General features: G+C 56.5%; 2 protein-coding genes across 4 annotated transcripts; one reads left to right on the top strand and one right to left on the bottom strand.

Annotated features, from left to right (window-relative positions):
• The first annotated feature begins 1302 nt into the window (after nucleotides 1-1302).
• Nucleotides 1303-18600, top strand: LGI4 (leucine rich repeat LGI family member 4). Of its 3 annotated transcripts, XM_029065253.1 has the most exons (9): nucleotides 1303-1981; nucleotides 2452-2523; nucleotides 4144-4215; nucleotides 5088-5159; nucleotides 5467-5538; nucleotides 5657-5826; nucleotides 6294-6458; nucleotides 16887-17407; nucleotides 17661-18600. In XM_029065253.1, exons 1-9 carry the CDS (start codon nucleotides 1815-1817, stop codon nucleotides 17973-17975), a joined length of 1626 nt encoding a protein of 541 aa, XP_028921086.1. In that variant the 5' UTR covers nucleotides 1303-1814; the 3' UTR covers nucleotides 17976-18600. The 3 variants fall into 3 exon arrangements, with proteins under 3 accessions (XP_028921086.1, XP_028921087.1, XP_028921088.1); XM_029065254.1 differs by lacking the exon at nucleotides 2452-2523; XM_029065255.1 differs by lacking the exon at nucleotides 5467-5538.
• A 358-nt stretch (nucleotides 18601-18958) lies between these two features.
• Nucleotides 18959-22535, bottom strand: LOC103166966 (FXYD domain-containing ion transport regulator 3-like). The gene is made up of 8 exons (XM_029065358.2): nucleotides 22422-22535; nucleotides 20118-20189; nucleotides 19962-19994; nucleotides 19834-19857; nucleotides 19641-19715; nucleotides 19518-19554; nucleotides 19243-19283; nucleotides 18959-19099 (listed from the first exon to the last, which is right to left on the bottom strand). Exons 2-8 carry the CDS (start codon nucleotides 20173-20175, stop codon nucleotides 19080-19082), a joined length of 288 nt encoding a protein of 95 aa, XP_028921191.1. The 5' UTR covers nucleotides 20176-20189; nucleotides 22422-22535; the 3' UTR covers nucleotides 18959-19079.
• Nucleotides 22536-23705: the final 1170 nt, after the last annotated feature.

The raw sequence follows: 23705 nt of genomic DNA, 5'->3' as shown, positions 1-23705 counted from the left end.
AGGGGTCCTGGCCGGGAGAAGGGCCGGGGCCGCGGGAGAGTCCCAGCGGCTCCTCATTCCGTTAGTTTAACTCCTGGCGCGCCCTGGGCGGCCCGCGGGGCCCTGGCAGCTGCAGCCGGGGCCGAGGGGCGCGGGGAGAGGCGGGGGAGGCCTCTCCCGTTCGGTGCGGGAGGCAAGCGACGGGCAGAGGGGCAGGGGGCTGGGGGGCGAACAGACAGGAGGAGCCCGGCGCCCCGCGCCTCCCCACCCCCTTGCCCTACGCTGGCCGTGGCCCCAGGGGTCGGGGGTGTGTAGTGGGGGTCACAGGTCATTCAGGTCGGAAGCCGCACAGTCTCCCACCTCCACCCCGCACCCGCCCGCTCCGGGGTCACTGAACGGAGATTAATGATCAACCGCGTGTTTGCGCTGCGGGGCCGCGGGGAGCGGGGAGCCGGGGGGCGGGAGGCGGGAGGCGGGGGGCGGGGGGCGGGGGGCGGGGGGCGGGGGGCGGGACTGCGATTCCCAACAGCCGCCACAAGGGGGGACTGTTGCCTCGCCTGGAGCCGGGGCTTCGGGCCGCGGGGACCTCGGGCCGCGGGGACCTCGGGCCGCGGGGACCTCGGGCCTCCGGGGGCCCAGTGCCCGCTCACACCGCCGCCGCCCCGCCCCTCTCCCCTCTCCTTTCTCTCCTCTCCCTTCTCCTTCGGCTCTACCCGGGAAGACTTCGCCTGGGTCCTCCCTCCCCTGACCCTGTCTAGGACTCGAAGTCCCATGTGTCCCCTTCCCCCCTTCCCCCGACTCAGAGTCCCGTGTGTCTCCCTCCCCCGGACTCAGGGTGGGAGGGAGGCGGGGGGGGGGGAGTAGCAGTAGCAATAATAATAATAATGGCATTTGTTAAGCACTTACTATGTGCCAAGCACTGATCTAAACGCTGGGGTAGATACGAGACGATCAGGTTGTCCCCCGTGGGGCTCACAGTCTTCATCCCCATTTTCCAGAGGAGGTTGGGGTTAGGGCTGAGGCACAGAGAAGTCAAACGACTTGCCCAAAGTCACACAGCGGAGAAGCGGCGGAGTCGGGATTAGAACCCCCGACCTCTGACTCCCAAACCCGGGCTCTGGCCACTGAACCACGCTGCCTCTCGTCGAAGCGGCACTAATAGCCGCAGTGCCAGCGATAGTATTACTATTACTAATGATGCTAGTAGTGTATTTATTTATACTGATGTCTGTTTACTTGTATCGATGTCTGCCGCCCCCGCAGGCTGTGAACTCGTTGTGGGCTGGGATTATCTCTCTTTATTGCTGTACTGTACTTCCCCACGTGCTTAGTACAGTGCTCTGCACAGAGTAAGCCCTCAATAAATACGATTGAATGAGCGAATGAATAATACCGTATTAGTAGCTGTTGTAACGGTGGTGGTAATAGTATTTATTGATCTCTCTCTTGTTGCAGTGTCCTCTGTTAGGCCCTGGTGTCCCGTCCCCTCACAACCTCTCTCGCCCGGCCCCTCATCCCGACCTCAGCGTGTAGCCCCTCCCCACTCCCTGGCATGAAGGAGGCGGGGGGTGGGGGGGAGGGGATCCTGTCCACCCGGACCTTCGCTGCCCCCGTTGTTCCAGATTCGGTCCCCTATGGGAGGGGCGGAGCGGGGCGGGTCCGGGTCCGGGGGAGCCTCAGCCACAGTCGGAGAGACGAGTGGACAGAGGTCCAGAAGGAGAGAGGAAAGGGGGGACGGACGGACGGACGGACGGCGTGGGTCTCAAGGCGCAACTGGACGTTGACACCCCGGGGATCCCAGCGCCCCCTTCCCTCCCCCGCAGAGGGGGACGGACATGGCCGGCCTGGGGGCCACCGTCTTCCTGCTGCTGTTGACGGGGGCCGCGGCCTGGAGACCCCCGAAGGGGAAATGTCCGCCCACGTGCTCCTGCAGCAAAGATTCGGCGCTGTGTGAGGGGTCCGCGGGGATCCCCGGCGGCTTCGCTCCCAGTCTGCTGGCCCTGTGAGTAAGGAAGGTTGGGAGAGCGGGGGTCGGGATGTGTGTGGTCAGGAGATGTGTGGTCGGAGGGGACCGGGGGCCGTGTGTGGGGGGTGGGAAATAGGAGTCTGGGGGAACGGGACCGGGGGCTGGGGGATAGGAATTGGGGGGGTGTTCGTTTGGGGGGATAGGGGAGCCTGGGGGGACCGGGCGGGGCGGGGGCGAGGGGGAAAGGACGGAGGGGACAGGGACCGTGGAAACCTGAACTGGGGGTGCGGGGTCGGGGACGAGGGGAGGGGAGTCCGGGTGAACCGGGGGTGGAGGGGAACGGCCCGACAGGACAGGGGCCGGGAAAACCCGGGCTGGGGGTGCGCGGTCTGGGGGAACCGGCTCAGGGTATTAGGGGAATAGGCCTCGGCGGGAGAGGGGTCGGGAAAAGAAGGGGCGGGGGGCGAAGTTGAGCCCGTCTCCCGCTCGCGGCTTCCCTCCCCCAGGTCTCTGGTGCGATCCGAGGTGTCCCGGCTCACGGAGCGGGCGTTCATGAAGACCCCGTCTCTGCATCTCTTGTGCGTGCGGGGGCGGGGAAGGGGAAAAGGAAGGGGAAAGGGAAGGGGAAAGAGAAGGGGAAGAGGGCTGGGGGAGAAGGAGAGAGGAGCTAAGGAGATAGGGTCGGGGAGTCGGGGCCCGGGGGCTGGACAGGGGGCCGTAGCTACCTCCTCCATCCCACCCTTCCATCTTCATCTAGGCACTGGAGTCCTCATCCCCTAAATTCTTGGGAACATCCTTCCCCCCTCCCCCCCCAGTTCTCTCCTCACCACAGCACTAATATGCATGTCTTTAAACTCTGTTGCTTCCTCCTACCTGTAAATTGAGGGCAGGGATCGTGTCTACTTAGTCTACTGTACTCTCCCAAGCGCTTAGTGTAGAATAAATGTTCAATAAATACTTCTGATTAGCCGTTTGAGAGTTAGGAGTTAGGGGCAACGGATTGGAGACTATAGGCGGCGCTAATCCGAACCTCTGGGATGATCAATCCGTCAATCAATAGAATCGATTGAGCATTTACTGTCTACTAAGCGCTGGGGAAAGTACAACAGAGTTAGTAGACACAGTCTAGAAGGGTAGATAGATATTAATAGAAATATAAAAATTACAGATGTATACAGAGTGGTTTAGTGGCAGGAACACGGGCTTGGGAGTTGGAGGATGTGGGTTCTAATCCCGGCACCGCCACTTATCAGCTGTGTGACTTTTGGCTAGTCACTTAACTTTTCTGTGCCTCAGTTACCTACTCTGTAAAATGGGGATTAAGACTGTAAATCCCTCGTGGGACAACCTGATTACCTTGTATCTACCCTGTGCTTAGAACAGTGCTTGGCACATAGTAAGCGCTTAACAAAATACCATTATTATTATTATTACTACACATAAATGCTCTGGGGCTGAGGGTGGGGTAAATATCAATTGCTTTCAGGTTACAGATCCGAATACAAGGACGATACAGAGGGGAGAGGGAGTAGGAGAAATGAGGGCTTAGTAGGGGAAGGCCTCTTGGAGGAGATGTGCCTTTAATAAGGCTTTGAAGGTGGGGAAAGCAATGGTCTGTCCTATATGAAGGGGGAAGTGGTTCCAGGCCAGAGGTAGGATGTGGGCAAGGGATCAGCAGCGAGATAGGTGAGATCGAGGTGCAATCGGATTCTATCATTCAAAGATATTTGTTGCCGTCCTACTGCGAGCAGAGCGACCTTACTAAGCGGTCATGAACCTGCTCTCGGAGAGTTTACAGTCTGGCGGGAGAGAAGGCAGACGTTACAACACATGATCGGTAGAAGGAAGTCGTACTTATTGAGCGTTTACTGTGTACGGAGCACTGTACTAAAAGCGCTTGGGAGAGGTACAGTATGACAATATATATAACAGACACATCCCCTGTCCACAACTGGCTTCCAGTCTAGAGTCCCGCGGTGCATAGCCCAGGGCAGCTGGCGCTGAGGTGTTCAAGTGACAGCTGCGGGAGAATATGGGGTGGGGGACGAGAGATTGAATTGGAAATTCTGGGCGGGACGAGGAGGGGGCCGTGAAGGCGGGAAGGGAAGCGGGGCCGGGGTGCGGGTCCTCGGCCCCAGGCTCCCGGGGAGGACTCGTCATCGAACCCAACCGCGTCCCCGTCTCTCCCCCGCCCCCAGGCTCTTGACGTCCAACGTTTTTGCGGTGATCGGAGATGATGCGTTTGCAGGACTCGTCCACCTGCGCTACCTGTGAGCGGGGCCGGGACACGGGAGGAGCGGGGAGCCGGGCCGGGGGGGGCGGGGACCTGGGGGCGGGGCCTCATTCCGGGGGAGGAGCCTGGGAGGAGCAGAGGGCGGGATCTGGGGCGAGTGAGGTAATAATAACGTTGGTATTTGTTAAGCTCTTACTATGTGCAGAGCACTGTTCTAAGCGCTGAGGTAAATACAGGGTAATCAGGTTGTCCCACGTGAGGCTCACAGTCTTAATCCCCATTTTGCAGATGAGTTAACTGAGGCACAGAGAAGTGAAGTGACTTGCCCACAGTCACACAGCTGACGAGTGGCAGAGCCGGGATCTCTGACTCCCAAGCCCGTGCTCTTTTCACTGAGCCAGGCTGCTTCTCGGGGAGGAGCAGAGGGCGGGGGCGGGGAAATGTGTGGGCGAGGCCTCGTTCCATGGGGGGTCTGGGAGGAGTCTGGGCGGAGCGGAGGGCGGGGCCCGGGAAAGGGAAAGGTGTGGACGTTCATTCATTCAGTCGTATTTATGGATCGCTTACTATGTGCACAGCACTGTACTGAGCGCTTGGAATGTACAATTCGGCCCAGATAGAGACCATCCCTGCCCAATGACGGGCTCCCAGTCTAAACGGGGGAGACGGACGGCAGAGCAAAACAAAAACAAAACAATATCATCAAGATAAATAGAATCAAGGAGATAATAAGGAGACGTGTCTCCAGGGTGTCTTTTGAGCGGCGCCTGGGGGCGGGGGTGTCTCCGTCTCTGCCGCCTAAGAGAAACTGGAGCGGCGAGAATCCGGCGGGGCGAGAAGCAAGGGCAGGGACGGGGGCGGGGGGCAGAGAGGCGGGGGCGGGCTTTGGGGGAACCTTTGGTCCCGCGGCAGGTTCATCGAGGGGAACCGGGTGACGTCCATCTCCAAGAACGCGCTGAGGGGTCTGCGCTCCCTCACGCACCTGTAAGTTCCGTGGGGAGCGCGGTGCGGGGCCTCCCCCTGACCTTGCCTCCCCCCGACCTCCTCCCCTCCCCCTGTCCTCCTCCTTTCCCCCGACTTCCCCTCCCCTAGACCTTCCCTCCCCCGACCTCCTTACCTTCCCCCTGACCTCCTCCTCCCCCCAGACTTCCCTCCCCCTGACTTCCTCCCCTCCCCCAGACTTCCCTCCCCCTGACCTCCTCCCCTCCCCAGACCTTCCCTCCCCCTGACCTCCTTCCCTCCCTTTGACCTCGCCTCCCCCTGACCTCCTCCCGTCCCCCGCCGCCCGCAGGAGCCTGGCCAATAACGGGCTCGAGACGCTTCCGAAGCAGCTTTTCCGCGGCCTCCGGACCCTGAGCCACGTGTGAGTGGGTGTGGGCGCGCGGGGCCCACGGACGGGCTCTACCACCCGGTTCCCTCCCTCGCCCCCCCAACTTTCCGCCAGCCCCGCCCCCAAGTTCTGCCCCGTTCCGCCCCCCCAGAGACCTGCGTGGGAACCCGTTGGTGTGTGACTGCCGCCTGCTCTGGCTGCTGCTCTGGCTGCCCCGAGGCAACGCCAGCGTGGGCGCCGGGACGTGCGTGGGGCCGCCCCCGTGGAACCAGACTCAGCTCAGCGCTCTGGATCCGTTGTCTTTCCGCTGCCACGTGGCCGGTGAGTGCTGAGCCCCCGCCACACATCCTCCTCTCCATGCTGACCCCGCCCCACCGCCCCCCCTCCCCGTGCACGCACACCATCCCCTCCATGCTGGTCCTCCTTCTCCCCACTCCCAGCCCCTACCTGTGCACACACACACACCATCCGCTCCGTGCCGACTTTCCCTGCCCCCCCCATGCTGACCATCCCCGCCTCACACACAGCATCCCTTCCATGCTGACCTTCCCCCCCCCCCCACATACACATCATTCCCTCCAAGCTGACCCTCTTCCCCACCATGTCCTTTCCTCACTGACCCTCCGACTGCCGTGTCCCCTCCGTTGACCCTCCTCTGCCTGTCTTTGCTGCCCCACCCACATGGACCCCGTGACCCGTCCCTCTCCCTGGCCGCTGCCCCCTTGGACCCCTGTTGCGCTCTGTGCCGGCACCCCACCCCCGTGCCCGTGCGCGGTGTCCCCCGGCAGAGCTGTCGTGGGCGCAGGCGCTGGGGGAGCCCGCCCTGGGGGCTGAGACCTTCTCCTACCTCGGGGAGACCCACGTGCTGCTGACCCAGCCGTTCGCCGGCCGCTGCCTCTTCCTCCGCTGGGACTACACCCTGCAGCGCTTCCAGCCCGATGGCCACATTCCCGGTAAATCCTTGACCTCTGACCCCCCGCCTCACATCCCTTCCTTTCCGTGTCCGGGCACGGACCGTTCCTCCGCTCCTAGCCTCTGCCCGTTCCCCTGGTCCTGATCCTGGGTCCTGCTACCTACATCCAGGCACACATTTACATGCACATACATGAACTGTTTATATTCGTCTTTCGTGCACTCACCGTAAAGTCAATCAATCAATCATTCACATTTGCTGAATGCTTACTCTCTGCAGAGCACTATACTAGGCATTTGGAAGAGTACATTAGGGAGTAGTCATGATCCTACCCTTAAGGAGCTTACACGCTAGCAAAGGAGGCAGAGACTAAAATAAATTGCAGGTGTGGGAGAACCAAACTAGTTTAAAGTTCTGTACATATATGCTGTGGGGGTGAGAGGGTAGGGTGAGTATTTAAATGTGAGGTGGGAGAACTCAACTGCATGGGTGACACAGGAGAGAGAGAGCTAAGGAGGGGAGATGAGAGATTGTCAGGAAGGACTTACTACAGGAGGTATGATTTTAGAAGGACTTTGAAGATGGAGAGAATAGTGGTCTGTCAGATATGGAATGGAGAGGGAGTTCCAGGCAGGAGGGAGGCCTGAACTTGAGGTCAATAATGTGAGAGACAAGAGCAAGGCACAGTGAGAAAATTGACATGAGAGGGGTGAAGCTTGTGATCGAAGGTGTAGAGGGAAAGGAGTGAGGGTACCTAATGATAATACTAAGAATTCTTGTTATAAAGAGAGATGTGAGCTGATTGAGTGCCTTTAAGCCGAGGGCCAGTTCTTTCTGCTTGTTACGAAGAGAGATGCACAACTATTGGAGTCTTTGGAGTTGTGAGGCACATCGACAGAATGATTTTTTTAGATAATTACGGTATTTGTTAAGAGCTTGCTATATGCCAAGCACTGTTCTAAGCACCGGAGTAGATACAAGGTAATCAGGTTGGACACAGTCCCTGGCCCACATAAGGGTCACAGTCTTAATCCCCATTTTACAGATGAGGGAACTGAGGCACAGAGAAGTGAAGTGACTTGCCCAGTGTCAGACAGCAGACAGGTGGTGGACCCAGGATTAGATCCAAGTCCTTCTGATTCCCAGGCCCCTGCTCTATCCACTAAGCCATGCTGCTCCTCAGTGGAAATTGTACTTCCCAAGCGCTTAGTACAGTGCTCTGCACAGAGTAAATGCTCAATAAATACAATGAAATAATAATGTCGGTATTTGTTAAGCACTTAGTATGTGCAAAACACTGTTCTAAGCGCTGGGGGGATACAAGGTGATCAGCTTGTCCCACGTGGGGCTCACAGTCTTCATCCCCATTTTACACATGAGGAAACTGAGGTCCAGAGAAGTTAAGTGACTTGCCCAAAGTCACACGGCTGACAAATGGCGGAGCTGGGATTAGAACCCATGACCTCTGACTCCCAAGCCCGTGCTCTTGCAACTGAGCCACGCTGCTTCTCTAAATTAAATGAATGAATGAAGAAAGGACTGGTATGGGGAGAGACAGGAGGCAGGGAGGTCAGCGAGGAGGCTGATGCAGGAGTTGAGTTGGGAAGTGACAAATGCCAGGGCCAGCGAGGTGGCTGTTTGAATGGAGAGGAAGGGTTGGATTCTGGAGATGTTGTGGAGGAAGAATCGACAAGATGTGGCAATAGAATGAACAGTGGGGGTTGAAAGAAAGAGGAAGTTAAGAATGATGCCAATGTTGCAGGCTTCTGAGTTGAGAATGGTAGTGTTGTCCACAGTGAGTGGAAAGTCAGGGGGATGAAAGGGTTTGGAAGAGAAAATGAGGAGCTCACTTTTGGGCATGCTGAGAATGAGGTACCAGAGGGACATCCAAGTATAGATGTCTTGGAGGCAGGAGGATTTACCAAATTACATCGGAGAGAGGCTGGGGCTAGTGAGATAGATTTGAGAGCCATCCACGTAGAAATGATATTTGAAGCTGTGGGAGTAGGTGAGTTCCCCAAGAGCCTGGAAGCAGATGGAGAATAGAAGGGGACCCACAAGAGAGCTTTGTGGGATCCCTTAGTTAGAAGTTGGCAGTTAGGGAGTGGCACCGCTAGGCAGAGGAGGAGTCTGCCAAAGACACCGAGAAAGAGTCGCCAGAGAGATAAAAGGAGAACCAGAAGAGGACAGTGTCAGAGAAACCAAGGCTAGACAGTGTTTCCAGGGGAAGAGGCTGGTTCCCAGTGTCTAAGGCAGCCAAGAGATAAAGGAGGATTAGGATGGAGCAGAGGCCATCGGATTGGGCAAGAAGGAGGTCAGTGGGGACTTTGGAGGGGGAAGTTCAATGGAGTGGATGAAGCCAGATTACACAGAGTCAAGAAGGGGGTTGGAGGGGAGGAAGGGGACGGAGCCCGACCCTGGGAGTCAGAAGACCTGGTTTTTAATCCTGGCTCTGCCACCTGTCTGCTTTGTGACCTTGGGCAAGTCACTTCACTTCTCTGTGTCTCAGTTCCCTCAGCTGCAAAAGGGGATTCAATACCTGTTCTCCCTCCAACTTAGAGTGTGAGCTCCATGTGGAACCTGATCATCTTGTATTTGCCCCAGTGCTTAGTACAGTACTTGGCACATAGTAAGCACTTAACAAATGCCAACAAATAATGTTGTTGTTGTTATTATTATTAAGTAGAGGCAGCAGATGTACACCTATTCCAAGTGTTTGGACAGAAATGATGGGTGGGAGATGTGGCAGTGTCTGGAAGGTGCCGCACGGGTCAGCCCCACGCAGCTCTGGCGCGGTGAGCGTCGCTTGGAGGCTCGGAGGAGGAGGAAGGTTGACCTCAGCCCCAGGACTGCATGATACTGCCCTGCCACTCTGCGCCGAATCCGGCCTGTAATCGACACCGGAGGCAGTGGTCGAGGAGGCACGGGGGCTGCTGGCGAGAGGTCCGGGTCCCTCTGCGGTGGAGGAGCTGGGGCACCCTCAGGCTCCGACACACACCTTTAGTTCATCTGGAGCTCACACAGCCCCCTCCCCTGCCCCTCAAAACACTACTGCCTCTGCCTCCGCCACACTTGGCCTCCCGCTCCCCCAGAAGATATGCTGGCCTTCTTAACTCAGTGTTCTATCAATCCATTAATCAATCAAGCATATTTAATGAGCGCTTATTGTGTACAGAGCATTGTACTAAGCGCTTGGGAGAGTACAATATAATAGAGTTGGTAGACTGATTCCCTGCCCATGAGACCTTACAGTCTAGAGGGGGAGACACATTAATATGAATAAAAAATGACAGATTTGTACTTAAGTGCTGTGGGGCTGAGGAAGGAGCGAATAAAGGGAGCAAATCCAAGAGCAAGGAAGACGCTGAAGGGAATGGGAGAACAGGAAATGAGGGCTTAGTTGGGGAAGACCGCTTGGAGGAGATGTGAGTTTAATAAGGCTTTGAAGTAGGAGAGAGTAATTGTCTGTCAGATATGAAAATGGAGAGCATTCCATCACAACAGGGGCCTACCTAGGTTCCAGAATTCTATGATAGTGCTTAGCTCCAGGTTGTCAAGATAGATTTTTGCAAAGCTTTCCTGGTGCAGGCTGATTAAATCACCTGCTTTCTTCAGACTTATCGTTTGCCCTTTACTCCTGGCCAATTCAGTGAAGCAGTTTACATTTCTTTGCCTGTCTTCTTAGGGGTGGGCCCCTAGGGTGCAGTGATCTATGTTGTCATTCTTGCATGACTTTTTCTAAGACTTTAGCTGATACTCACAGTCTGTTGAGTTGGAAGAGTTTCCGAGAGGTGCAGAAGTGGATTCTATCACCTGCATTCAGGTCTCTTGTTGAATCTTCCTAATATATACATTAAGTGAGAAGAGCTTTGATGCTTGGAGTCCAGTGATATTCCAGAACTTCATTATTCGTGACCTTGTCTTGCCATTTGCTATTGAGTCTGGCCCATAAATGATGTTGAAGAAACTCCTTGAGGCACATGGTTGGAGTTCCACTCTCACAGGTGGGGAGAAGGTTGGACAACCCTACAGTTACCTAGATTTTTAGATTGGTCTGGAGCTTGACTCCACATTGTCATTATTGAAATTAATTTGACAGTCCCCCACAGGTTATGCTTGGCTTCTTGATTCAGTTTTCTTAACTCTCTTACTTATCGTTTCATCCTTGGTGATGTTCTGCCTAGTTAAAAGAATTCTGTGACAGTGTTTAGCTGAATCAATCAAGCAGGGGTATTTACTGAGAGCCTGCGGTGTCCAGAGCATTGTACTAAGTAAGCGCTTGGGAGAGTATGAAATTCTTTCTCCATCCTTACTCTCATGCCCATTGCCCATGCCAACTGTTTCAGACATTTAACAACCTCCTCAAACCCCCTTCCCCACTCTCTCCACATCTCTTTTCCCTAAAGATCTGGCCACATTCTTTATTGAGAAAATTTAAACCATAAGGCGTGAGCTCCCAAAAATCTCCTGAGCTCCTCTCCAGTCTTTCCCTCCTCCTGCCCCTTTCTCCACTCTCCGACCTTTCACAGCAGTATCTCAAGAGCAGCTCTTTCACCTCCTCTCAAAATCTTCCCCCCTGCCTGCACCCCTGACCCCAGCCCTTTGCACCTTATCGAAACACTTGTTCCTCCCTTCCTCCCTCCTTAATCACCATCTTCAACTGTTCACTTGCAAATGGCTTCTTCCCTACTGCTTCCAAACATGTTCACATATTCCCTAGCCCCTCGACCCCACGGCTCCCTCCAGTTATCACCCCAACTTCTTCCTACCAATTCTCTCCAAACTCTTAGAACAAGTTATTTACACCTGCTGCCTCCACTTCCTCTCCTCCAGTTCTCTCCCTGACACTCTCCAATCTGGCTTCTGTTCCTCCACTGCACCAAAACTGCCTGCTCCAAGGTTACCGATTACCTCATTCTTGCCAAATCCAACTGCCTCTACTCCATCTTAATCTATCTTGACCTCTTAGCTGTCTTGGATGTTGTGGACCACCCCTTCTCCTAGAAACATTATCCATTCATTCATTCATTCAATTGTATTTATTGAGTGCTTACTGTATGCAGAACACTGTACTAAGAGCTTGGAAAGTACAATTCAGCAACAGATAGAGACAATCCCTACCCAACAACGGGCTCACAGGCTTGGGCCAGACAACGCACGTATTCAATCTATCACCAAATCCTGTCAGTTCTACTACCTTCACCACATCACTAAAATCTGCCCTTTCCTCTCCATCCAAATTGCTTCTGCACTGATCCAAGCACTTACTGTATCCTTGGCTTCACTGACACTCCTCTCTCCTGGTTCTCCTCCTATCTCTCTGGCCACTCCAGGACTCCCACAATTAGGGGTTGGGAAGCAGAAGAAGAGTCGGAAACAGACTCTTCTTCTGCCTCCCAACCCCTAATTGTGGGAGTCCCTCAAGACTCAGTTCTGGGTCTCTTTCTATTCTCCATCTACACCCACTCCTTTGAAGAATTCATTAGTTCCCACAGCTTCAACTACCATCTTTACACAGATCATTCCCAAATCTATTTCTCCAGCCCAACCTCTCTCCTTCTCTGCAATCTTGCCTTTCCTCCTGCCTTCAGGACATCTCTACTTGGATGTCCCACCAACACCTAAAACTCCACATGTCCAAAAAAGAATTAACCTTCTCACTAAGCCCCGTCTTCCCCCTGTCTTTCCCTTCACTGTAGACAATACTGCTACCCTCCCAATCCCACAAGCCCATAACCAATCAATCATATTTATTGACGCTATGTGCAGAGCACTGCACTAAGCACTTAGGAGAGAACAATACAACAGAATTAGCAGACATGTTCCCTGCCCATAACAAGCTTACAGTCTAGAGGGGGAGACACATTAATATAAATAAATAGGTAATTTATAATAATTCAAAGACATGTACATAAATGCTGTGGGATTAGGGATGAGGAGATATCAAATATCCAAAGGTCACAGATTGAAATGCATCGAGGACGCAGAAGGGATAGAGAGCCAGGGAAGGCCTCTTGGAGGAGATGTGAATTTAGTAATGCTTTGAAGGTGAAGAGAACAGTGGCCTGGTGTTCTTTGGAAAGTACAATTGAGTACAACAGTGGAGGGGGAAGGGGTTCGAGGCAAGGGGGAATGATGTGAGAAAGGGATCAGCGGTGAGATAGATAAGATCAGAGCAAGGCATAACCTTGGCATTATCCTCTGACTCATCTCTCTCATTCATTCATTCAATCGTATTTATTGAGTGCTTACTTTGCGCAGAGCACTGTACTAAGTGTTTGGAAAGTACAACTCAGCAGGAGAGACAATCCCTACCCAACAACGGGTTCACAGTCTTGGGCCCAACAGTGGGAAGCAGGGTGGCTTAGTGGAAAGAGCACGGGCTTGGGAGCCAGAAGACATGGGTTCTAATTCCAGCTCTGCCACTGGTCTGCTGTGTGACCTTGGGCAAGTCACTTAACTTCTCTGAGCCTCAGTTACCTCATCTTTAAAAAATAAATGGGGATTAATATATGTGAGCCCCACATGGGACAATCTGATTATCCTGTATCTACCCCAGTGCTTAGAACAGTGCTCAGCATATAGTAAGTGCTTAAACAATACCATAATTATTATTCTTATTATATATTCAATCTGTCACCAAATTCTGTAGTTCTACTACCTTCACAACATCACTAAAATCTGCTCTTTCCTTTCCATCCGAATTGCTACTACACTGATCTGAGCACTTACCGTATTTTGCTTTGACTACTACATCAGCCTCCTCGCTGACCTCCCTGCCTCCGGTCTCTCCCCAAATCAGTCCTTACTTCACTTGACTGCCTAGATCATTTTTCTAAAACAATGTTCAGTCCCCTTCTCCCAATTCCTCAGGAATCTCCAGTGGTTGCCCACCCACCTCCACATAGAACAGAAACTTCTTACCATTGACTTTCAAGCACTCAATTGCCTTTGCCCTCCCTATCTTACCCCTCGCTCTCCTTCTACAACCCAGCCCACGTGCTTAGCTCTTTTAACACCAACCTACTCACTGTACCTCAAATTCATCTATGCCACTGCCAACCCTTACTCACATCCTCCCTCTGGCCTCGAACTCCCTCCCTGTCTGTATCTGACAGATCACCAATCCTCACCTTCAAAGCCTTATTAAAATCACATCTCCAAGAGTTCTTCCCTGACTAACCCCTCATTCTTCCCTACTCCCTCTCCCTTCTGGTTCATCTATGGACTTGGATCTGTACCCCTTAAACACCTGATACTCAACCCATCTTCAGCCACACAGAACATGTCCATAACTGTTGTTTATTTTCAAATGCCTGTCGGCCCCTCTACACAGTCAACTCATTGTGGCAGAGAATGTGTCTACCAATTCTACTGTATTCTTCCCTGTGCTTAGTACAGTGGTCTGCACATAGTAAGCTCTTAGTACCATTGATTCACTGATGCAATAGAGTCGGTAGACACAATTCCTGACCTGGATGTTGCCAGTAAGAATTTTTGGCTTGTGTGTATAGCTTCCCCGATGTAGGCGGATATATCCCTTGAGTTTTCTTTAGTCTTATCATCAGCCCATAGCACCTGGTTGACTCGGTAAGGTGCTTTTACATGCATTTGCATGGGCTTTTGGGATGTGTGGTCCTCTAGAGCGTAGTCCTCTGCACACAGTCATTCCTTCATGACTTTTTCTTGGACTTTGAATGCTGCCCAGCACTCAGGACAGTGTTTGACACATAGTAAGCACTTAACAAGTACCATACAATGAATACAGAGTCCTGGCCCACAGCAAGCTTAGCGTCTAGAAGGGGACAGGCATTAACATAAATAAATAATTTACAAATATGTATGTAAATGCCATGGGCTGAGGGTGGGGTGAATACCAAATGCTTTAAGGGTACAGATCCAAAGACATAGATGACACAGAGTGAGAGGGATCTGGGGAAAAGAGAGCTTAATCGGGGGACGTCTTTTTTTTGAGGTGGGGAGAGTAGTGGTCTGGCATAGATGGAGGAGGAGGGAGCTTCAGGCCAGAGGAAGGATGTGGGAAAAGGGTCGGTGGTGAGATAGGTGAGATCGGGGCACAGGGAGCAAGCTGTGCTAGGGGAATGAAATGTATGGGCTGGTCTGTAGGAGGAGATTGGTGAGGGGAAGTAAGAGGGGGCGAGCCGAGTAATGGCTTAGAAGGGTTAAAGCTGCTCCCTGTACTTTTCCTGTATCTGACTCCCAGCCAAGGTTTAGTCCACTGGGCCCCTCTGTGTTCCTAAGCCACAGTGAGAGTCCAGGAGTGTTCTTTAGTAGCCCATCCAGGAGTATTCATTCATTCATTCATTCATTTATTCAATAGTATTTATTGAGCGCTTACTAGGTGCAGAGCACTGTACTAAGCGCTTGGAATGTACAATTCGGCAACAGATAGAGACAATCCCTGCCCAGCGATGGGCTCAAAGTCTAATTGGGGGAGACAGACGGCAGAGCAAAACAGAGCGAAACAAAAACAAGACAACACTATCACAATAAATAGAATCAAGGGGACGTACACCTCATTAACAAAACAAATAGGGTAATAAAAATATATATATATAAATGAGCACAGTGCTGAGAGGAGGGAAAGGGGAAAGGGGAGAGGGAGGACAGAGGGAAAGGGGGCTTAGCTGAGGGGAGGGGAAGGGGGAGGAGCAGAGGGTGGAGGGGGAGCAGAGGGGGAGCAGAGGGACCAGAGGGAAAAGGGGGTAGCTCAATCTGGGAAGGCCTCTTGGAGGAGGTGAGCTCTCAGTAGGAACTTCAGGGAAGATCTTGCTGGCCCTGGGGTGTAATCAGATGCCTTGATAATAGTTGCTATTTGTTCTTGCTGGTGGCAGCTCCTCAGTGGCCTGTACATTGAGGAAGGCCTGGTGCGTCAGTGGTGTGGCGGGGTGGGATGGAGCAGGGCCCCCCCTCCCTGCTTGTGGATCTCAGTGGCGGGGAGGGCGGGGAGCCGATCCGGGGACTTGGCCGTTTCTCAAGGTCTTTTGCCCCCCGGCCCTCCCCACTCTCCCAAAGACGGGATGAGGTGCACATCTTCAGGCACTAGGGGTTTGGAACACTGGGCGGGTCCCCGGCACCGGTGGTGGAAGGTGGGATGAAGAGAATGTGGTCCCGCTGTCGCCCTAACCTACTGTCCACCACGTTCCCTCTGTGGGCTGAGGCCGGACCTGTCATCCCTCCTCAGAGGTGCCACAATGGCACAAACCAGGCCGTACTGGGGCTCTGGTCAACATGTGGGAGTTCTTAGGCTGGGGCCGGCCTGCCAGGCCCTGGGTCTTTCCCACCGCCCATCACACACATTCTTTAACTCGGTGCCAGGTGATGAGATGCAGGGCTGTGGAGAGACGCAGGGCTGTGCCAGCCTCGCCCCTGCCTGGTTCCCGGGCTGCCGCTGCAGTCGTTTATTTTGCCACAAGCAGACATTGTATCACCCCGGTGGGGGAGCGGAAGGGGTATGACCTTCCAGAAAGAGGGGAATGTCTCGCATATGCACTTAGATCTAGTAGGAAGAATACAGGTTTGGGAGTTAAAGGACCTGCGTTCTAATCCTGGCCCCACCACTTGCCTGCTGGGTGACATTGAGCAGGTCATTTCATTTCTCTGTGCCTCAGTTTCCTCATCTGTAAAATGTGGATGAAATATTTGTTCTCCCTCTTAGACCGAGAGCCCCATATGGGACAGGGACCGTGTTTGATCCTGTGCTGACCACTGTACTCAGTGCTTGGGAGAGAATGATACTGCTGGTAGACACAACCGCTATTGTCAAGGAGCTTACAGTCTAACGGGGGAGACAACATTAAACTAAGTTACGGGTAAAGGCAGCAACGGAATGTAAGGATATGTTCATAAGTGTGGTGGGGATGGGAGGAGTGATTTTGATATCGACCCCAGCACCTAGAACAGTGCTTAGCACCTAGTAGCACCTAAGAAATATCCCAGTAATTGTTAATCACACAGGTACTCAATCACAGGCTTGCAAACACCTGCACACTTGCACAGAACTATCCACACAAGTGCATAGGCAGGCATGCACTCAGAAAGGTATGAGAGCACCCACACTTAGGAAAACCTACAGGTGTTTTTCTGAGCATATGCTCAGGTTTACACAGGCGCACATATTCACACACGCACGTGCACACACACACACACACACACAAATACACGCATCCCAGCTCTGCCACCTGTCAGCTCTGTGACTGTGGGCAAGTCACTTAACTTCTCTGTACCTCAGTTACCTCATCTGTAAAAGGGGGATGAAGACTGTGAGCCTCACGTGGGACAACCTAATTACCCTGTATCCACCTCAGTGCTTAGAATGGTGCTCTGCACATAGTAAGCGCTTAACAAATACCAACATTATTATTATTATTATTGTTATGCACGCATAGACCGGCGTATGCCCACCCCCGGGCCCGCCCTTACACTGGCCCCGTGTCTTGTCCCCCAGCCCGTTCCGTGGTGTCCTGCAAGCCGCTGGTGCTGGGCTCCCGGCTATATGTTCTGGCTGCCCGGCTGTGGGGGGGCTCGGAGCTGTGGCTGCGCCCCTCACCTGGCCTGCGCCTCGCCCCGTCCCAGCCTGTGGCCCCCGAGCGGCTGCGCAAGCCCAACGACGCTGAGGTCTTGTGGCTGGACCAGGCCGCCTGCTTCCTGGTGGTGGATGCCAGCAAGGCTGGGCGGACGACGCTGCTGTGCACCGGGTCTGGCCCCCGCGCGGGGCCCGGCTTCTACCCGCGCCAGAGCCTGCACGCGTGGCACCGGGACACGGACGCCGAGCCGCTGCTGCTGGCGGGCGAGCCGCACCTGCTCCTGGCCTCGGCCGCCCAGCGCCCCGTGCTCTACCGCTGGCGCGCCGGGGCCTTCGAGCGCCACACCGACCTGCCTGGGGCCGAGGACGTGTACGCCGCCCGACACTTCCGCGCGGGGCCCGACCTGGTGCTCTGCCTCACCCGCGTCATCGGAGACTCCATGGTGAGGACCGGGGACCCCCATCGCCCCACTCCCTTCTCGTCCCCTCCTCCACCGCCTGCCCCATTCCACCCCCAAGCTCCTCTGATTCCATCCCCTCCCCTCCTCTCCCTGTTCCCTCATGACCGCTCTTCCCGGCCTGGCCCATCCCCAAGTCCCTCTCACTCTGCCCCCACCTAGTCCCGTCCCATGCCATCCCCTCCCCCCTCTGCCCCCAGCAGCGGCTTCCGCCGGCCACGCCCCATTGTGCCCACAGGTGATGCGTTGGGACGGCGCCATGTTCCGGCTGCTGCAGGCCCTGCCCTCCCGCGGCTCCTTGGTGTTCCAGCCTCTGCGCGTACGCGGGGAGCAGCTAGCCATTCTGGGCAGTGACTTTGCCTACAGCCGTGTGTTCCGCTTCGCTCCGGACCCTGGAGTCCTGGAGCCGCTGCAGGAGCTGGGGCCCCCAGCCCTGGCCGCCCCCCGAGCCTTCACCCTGGTCCCGGTGGCTGGACGACACTTCCTCTTTGCCGCCTGCTTCAAGGGGCCCACCCAGGTGTACGAGCACCACCTTAGGGACCTTGGTGCCTGAACTGGTGGGGGCACATGAAGGTGTGGGGCTGGTGCAGAGGCTCAGGTGGCCCCGTCAAATAGGGGCCCATTTCTTGGCTTTCCATCCCGCCCCTCCTAAACACTGCTCATTTCCTGGCCTCCCCTACACCTCCCCTACACCCCGAGCCCGGCAGAGAGCAAAGCCCGGCCTGCCTGGAGCAGAGAACCCGAGCTGGAACTAGACTGAGAGGCGGAAAAGGTCACTCTCTGAGGGAGGAGGCAGAGTGAGCCGTTTCCCTCCCCCAGGGCCCAGGCAGCTGGGATGAGCTGGGCAGTCTGCCCAGAGCCCAAAGCTGTGGGTTGGTCCCGCTTGGCAAGGGCCTTGCTGACACTGCCTCCAGTGCCCACGGGAGAGCCGGGGGCCCTTGAGCAGGAACCACCTGTCCCGGCCGAGACCGGCGAGAAATATGGAGGCGTGGACTTGTTCTGGACAGGGATGGGGACACCAGAGGACACCAGGAGGGCTGGATATGTGGCTACACCTGGTTTGAGGGGGCAGCCCTGGACTGGAGGTGATGGAGCTGGGACCCTCGAGAGCCCCTTCCGTGCCTGGGTTATGACCCAGTGGGTGCTAGTTGGAACAGTAAAGACTTGGGAAACAGTCATTGACCGCCCCCGGCTCTGTGGGTCTTTAGCCGGCGTGGGAATCTCTGGGCAGGACGCCGGGTGCCACTGGCCCATCTGGGCGGTTCTAGGCATCTCTGGACCACATAGGGGGTTCTGTGGGTTTCTCTGGTATACCCAAGAGTCTCTGGACATTTGTGGCGCATAAGATCTCTGGGAGTTGTAGCCTGCATGGCAGTCTCAGAGCATCTCTGGCCCTTGCCCCCACCTTGTCTGGATCATATCCTCTAAGGTCAGGGCACGGAGTCTGGCTTCTGGGGGACTGAGTAGGGCTTTGTGAGAAGACTGACCTCCCCCCCACCAGTGCCCTGTTCCCCCAGCAGCCTCAGGCCTGCAGGCTCATTGGTGTGGAGACGCTTTATTAACGGGGACAAGCAGAACAGAGGCTATAGGGGGCTGGAGGTGGGGAGTCCAGGTGGTCAGAGGCTGGGGTCGGGAGCGTCGTCCACCTTCTCCGGACTCAGCAGTTACTGGAAGAGCCTGCAGGATCCCAGAGAAGTCACACGCCACCACCTGCAACGTGTCCTCTGCCCATCCCCTCCTGTGCTACCACCCCCACCCCACCAATTGTCCCCCAACTTCCAGCTCCAGCCTTCTTTCCCTCCCCCCTCAACAGCTCCTACCTGGGCCCATGAGAGGGGTGGGGACGTTCCCACCGCGGGGGCTGTGGAAGGATCGGAGAACCAGATCAGGATCTCACCAGTGGCTTCTTGCCCTCCCTGCCCCCCGCCTCCCCCTTGCCTTCCTTAAGCAGAGAGAGAGGGAAGTGGTGGGGGGGGGGCGTCATTGAAGGAGAGGGGAGCTGGGGGGAATCGGTAAGGGAAAGGGAACGGGTAAATCAAGGGAGAGGTGCGGTTCAGAGAAGGGGGAGAGGGGAGATACAAGGCAATGGTCTCACTTGTGTTTCTGGCTGAACCTGCATTTACACCTGCCGCCTATGGGGAGATATTGAAGGGGTTATGGGGGGGCAGGCCCCTCTTCAGCCCCATGCCCCCCCAATTGGCCACGCCCCCACACTCACTCATGAGAACAATGATGCCGATGGCACACAGGATCGCAGCACAGATCAGGCCACCCACTCGCAGGTTGTGCCAGTCTGGAGGGCAGCAGAGTGGACAGGGGTCAGGCCCTGGTCGGGTCCTGGGCAGCCCATCTGCATCCCCGCCTCACCTCCCCCCAACCAATGATCTGGACAGTTGGGCCGTCGCTCTTACCATAGTAGAAGGGATTGTCTGCATCTGGGAGGGAAAGAGCAAGGCATTGGTGGGGAGAAGTGGTCAATAAAACTGGGGTGCGTGTCTTGAGGGATGGGGTCAGAGAGATGGGTACTCCCCCAACTCACCTGCAGGGTCATTGGCTGCTGAAACAGGTAGAACTGCAGGAGAAAATGAAGCCAAATCAGAAAGTCTCCGTAGCGAGGGAGGGATGGGGCAGCATGAGGGGGAGGGGTGCCGAGTGCCCACCGACTCGCCCGCCCTCTGACCCTGGGCTCACTTGCCTGACGGCAGCAACAGCAGAAGCAGCAATGGGAGCCCAGCCTGGAGTCCCGGCTTCATCGTTGCAGTCAGACCTGCCGGACACAGCACCATCAACGGGACTGGCAGACAGATGGACAAACACGCCTTTCTCTCAGAAAGTCACATGGAGACATGCATGCGGTCAAAGGCTGAGACGTGGTCACCGACAGCCACACACAGACAGGTGGATCCAGACGGCCACAGGCAGACACGAGGTCACAGGTGGTTACAGACACTTATGTGTGGTCACAGGCTGCCGCACAGGCACAGAAAAGCCCAAGTGGTCATCGGCAGGCACATGGTCACGTCGGCATTCATAGATGGTCAATCTCGGGTGGTCGCAGGCTGCCACATGGTCACAGACCATCACTTGTGGCCATAGACAGACAGGCAGTCACAGAAGGTCCCAAGCAGACATGCAGTGACAAGCAGTGTCCCTTAGAGCTGCATTCACTGGAGTAGGAGAGAGGGAGGGTGGTGGGGCTGGCGGGTGGAGCGAGCCCAGGGCTAAGACACGGGTGGGTGGAGCTAAGGCCGGGACCCCCGGGGGCCGAGGGCGGGGCCGGGAGCGGGGGAGGGGGAAGGATCCCCAGAGAGCGGAGTTAAGGCCGGTGGGGAGTGGGGGCAGGACCCCAGTGGGTGGGGCTAAGACCGGTGGGGGCAGTGACTGTTCCGTCCTGTTCTGTGTCCCAGACCGAGCGGAGCCTGGGGCCCGGCTGGGCCACGTTGGGACGGGCTGGGCTGCGGAGGGAGGGAGGGAGGGAGGGAGCAGCAGAGGGAACAGTGCGGCCCCACAGACTTGGCTCTACCGGGAAATGCTGGAAGAGGTTGCGGTTATTTCACCTCGCTCTCCAGCCCTCCCCCGCCCGCGGCGCCATTGTCGGGGCCGTGGGGATCTTGGGAGCGCGGAAGGAGGAGGTGGGGGACGGGACGGGACGGGACGGGACGGGACAGGACGGGACAGGACTCTTTCCCCACGTCTGGCCGCGGCCCAGGCTCCTGCCCCGCGGTCCCAGCCGGGAAAAGCTGCCCCCGGGCGCAGTCTGTGCCCTCTACGGTAATAAGAATAATAATAATTGTGGTATTTTTTAAGCGCTTACTATGTGCAGATCACTGTTCTAAGCGCTGGGGGAGATACAGGGTCATCAGATTGCCCCTCGTAGGGCTCACATTTTTTAATTCCCATTTTTGCAGATGAGGTAACTGAGGCCCAGAGAAGTGAAGTGATTTGCCCAAGGTCACCCAGCAGACAAGTGGCGGAGCCGGGATTAGAAGCCCCGCGCCCACAGCTGCGCCCCCCTGCGCCCCCCTCCATCCCCTGCAGCGCCCCCCTCCGCCACCAAGGGCGCCGAGGCCCGGGCTCCGCAGCGCCCCGCCGCGGCCGACTGCCAGCACTACCCACTAAGCCCGCTGACTCCGCTAATGGCGTTTCCAGCTTCCTTCTCCCCTCCCGGCCCCCCGCCATGGCTCCAGGTCCCTGCCCCTTCCCAGTCCGCCTCCATGGGTCCAGGGGTTACCGCCAGCGGCCCCCCTCCCCCATTCATTCAACCCAGCCCCCTGCAGCAGCTCCGTAGGCTCTGCAGTTTCCTACAGATTTGTCCTTCTCAATCTCCGAATTCTCCTGTCTCTACCTCTCTCCGTCTCTCCCCGTCCCTTCCCCACGAATGCAGAAAAGCAACACTTCTCAGCCCCGGCCCACTCTGCGGAACACAGCACTCAGTCTACACCCCTGCAGGTTCAGTGTCCCCGTCGACACGCCCGCAGGGCACAGGGTCCCCAGTTTCCCTCCACAGTGTCCGTCTACACTCCCTCAGGGTACAATTGTCCCTACCTACACCCCACGGTGTCCCGCCTGTACTTCCTCAGGGTACGGAGTCTCTGTCTTCGCCCCACAGCTTTCTGCTGTAGTCCTGCAGAGGCAGTTTCTGTCCCCGGTCCCCTACTACACTCCCACAGGGCACAGGATGCCCGAGGGGGGCCCTCGCCGGACCTTGTCTTGGGCACCATTCGGTCAGTGTCCACAGACCCCGACGTTTAGCGACCCTAACGCTAATTTTTGTCCCTGTCTCTCCGTGTTTCATGTCACTCTCTCTGTCCTTCTCTATGTCTCCCGGTCCCCGCGGCCCTCGGGAGGCGCCCCGCAGGCCACAGTAGTTCATGCCGCCCAGCCCCCACCAAGTCCATCTCCCTCATCCGGAGAAGTCCCCAGCCCGGTGGGGACTGTGGGCCGGGGGTTGGGGGTCGGGAGTCGGGGGTCGGGGGCCGGGGGCCGAGGCCTCGCTCACCGTGCAGTAACCAAGGCAGCAGAGGCGGCGGAGGAGGCGGCAGCGGCGGGAGTCGCTAGGCAGTGGCGGGGATCCGCCTGTTTGTGCCTCCTGCCGCGCCCTGGGCAAACCTAGGCAGGTATGAACAGGCCCGGCCCCACCCACCCCCACCTAAGGCCCTCTCCTCCCTCCTCTCCCCGCCGGGGCTTAAAGACACAGCCCCGCCCGCCCCGTCTTTCCGGCCGCAGCCACGGGGAGGTGAGGGGGGAGATGCGGGGAGAGGTGCGGGAGGAGGGCTGTGCGGCGGGTGGGGGGGCGAGGGGAGAGGAGAGAGGGGGCCGCTGCCGCCGGGACTCGCGGGGGCCAGAATCCGACCCGTCCCCAGTTGGAAGATGCGAGGGTGGAGTGAGGGACCGGTTTGGGGACGGAGCGGGGGCCCGGGCGGGGAGGGTCCGCGCTGTTCCACATTTGACCTGCAACTGCCAGTGTCGCCCAGCTCTGGCGCCCGCTAAAAGGCCTAAATTGTGGGGTCGGCCCGAAGCCAGTCGTGCCTCTGACCGTTCCCCGGACCTTGCCCCTGCCCCTGCCCATCCCTAGCCGCCCAAGAGCCCCAACCCTCTCCCCATCCGCAGAAGTTGTCCCCGCCCCCGCACTCATCCCCGGCTCCTATTTCCGCTCGCCTCAAGCCCAGCCCCCACTCCCACCCCCACCTTATCCCCTGTTCCCTCCCCAGCCCTGTCCTTGTCCTGCCACTGTCACTGTCCTGGGGCCCGGCGCCGGAGGCCTGGGATAATAATAATAATAATAATAATGATATTTGTTAAGCGCTTACTCTGTGCCAAGAACTATTCTAACTATTCTGGGGTAGAGACAAGGTCAACAGGTTGTCCCAGCTGGGGCTCACAGTCTTAATCCCCATTTTGCAGGTGAATTAAATGAGGCACAGAGAAGTGAAGTGGTTAGCCCAGGGTCACACACCAGTCAAGTGGCAGAGTCGGCCTTAGAACCCACATCCTCCGACTTCCAAGTCCGTGCTCTTTCCACTAAGCCACGCTAAACGCAGCGAGGTGGCTCGGAGGGCCGGGGGTGGCTCGGACCGTGAGTACTTCCCCTCCCCCCACTTTCCTCGGACCGGACCGGGGGCCTGAGCGCTGGGAAGACGCCGCCCGCCCCCCTCCCCTTCACAGAAGAGCCTTTGTCTACGGCTGGACGGGGAACAACGGCCCATTGAGGGGTGGGGGTGGGGGGAAGGGAAACACAGCCTAATTCCTTATGGTCAGCGGCTGCAGCCGGGGTGGGGGGCAG

Source organism: Ornithorhynchus anatinus, chromosome 5 (genome assembly GCF_004115215.2).
Source record: "Ornithorhynchus anatinus isolate Pmale09 chromosome 5, mOrnAna1.pri.v4, whole genome shotgun sequence".
NCBI lineage: Eukaryota > Metazoa > Chordata > Mammalia > Monotremata > Ornithorhynchidae > Ornithorhynchus > Ornithorhynchus anatinus.
Note: the sequence above shows the minus strand (reverse complement) of the source record. Positions and strands in the feature narration are given on the sequence as shown.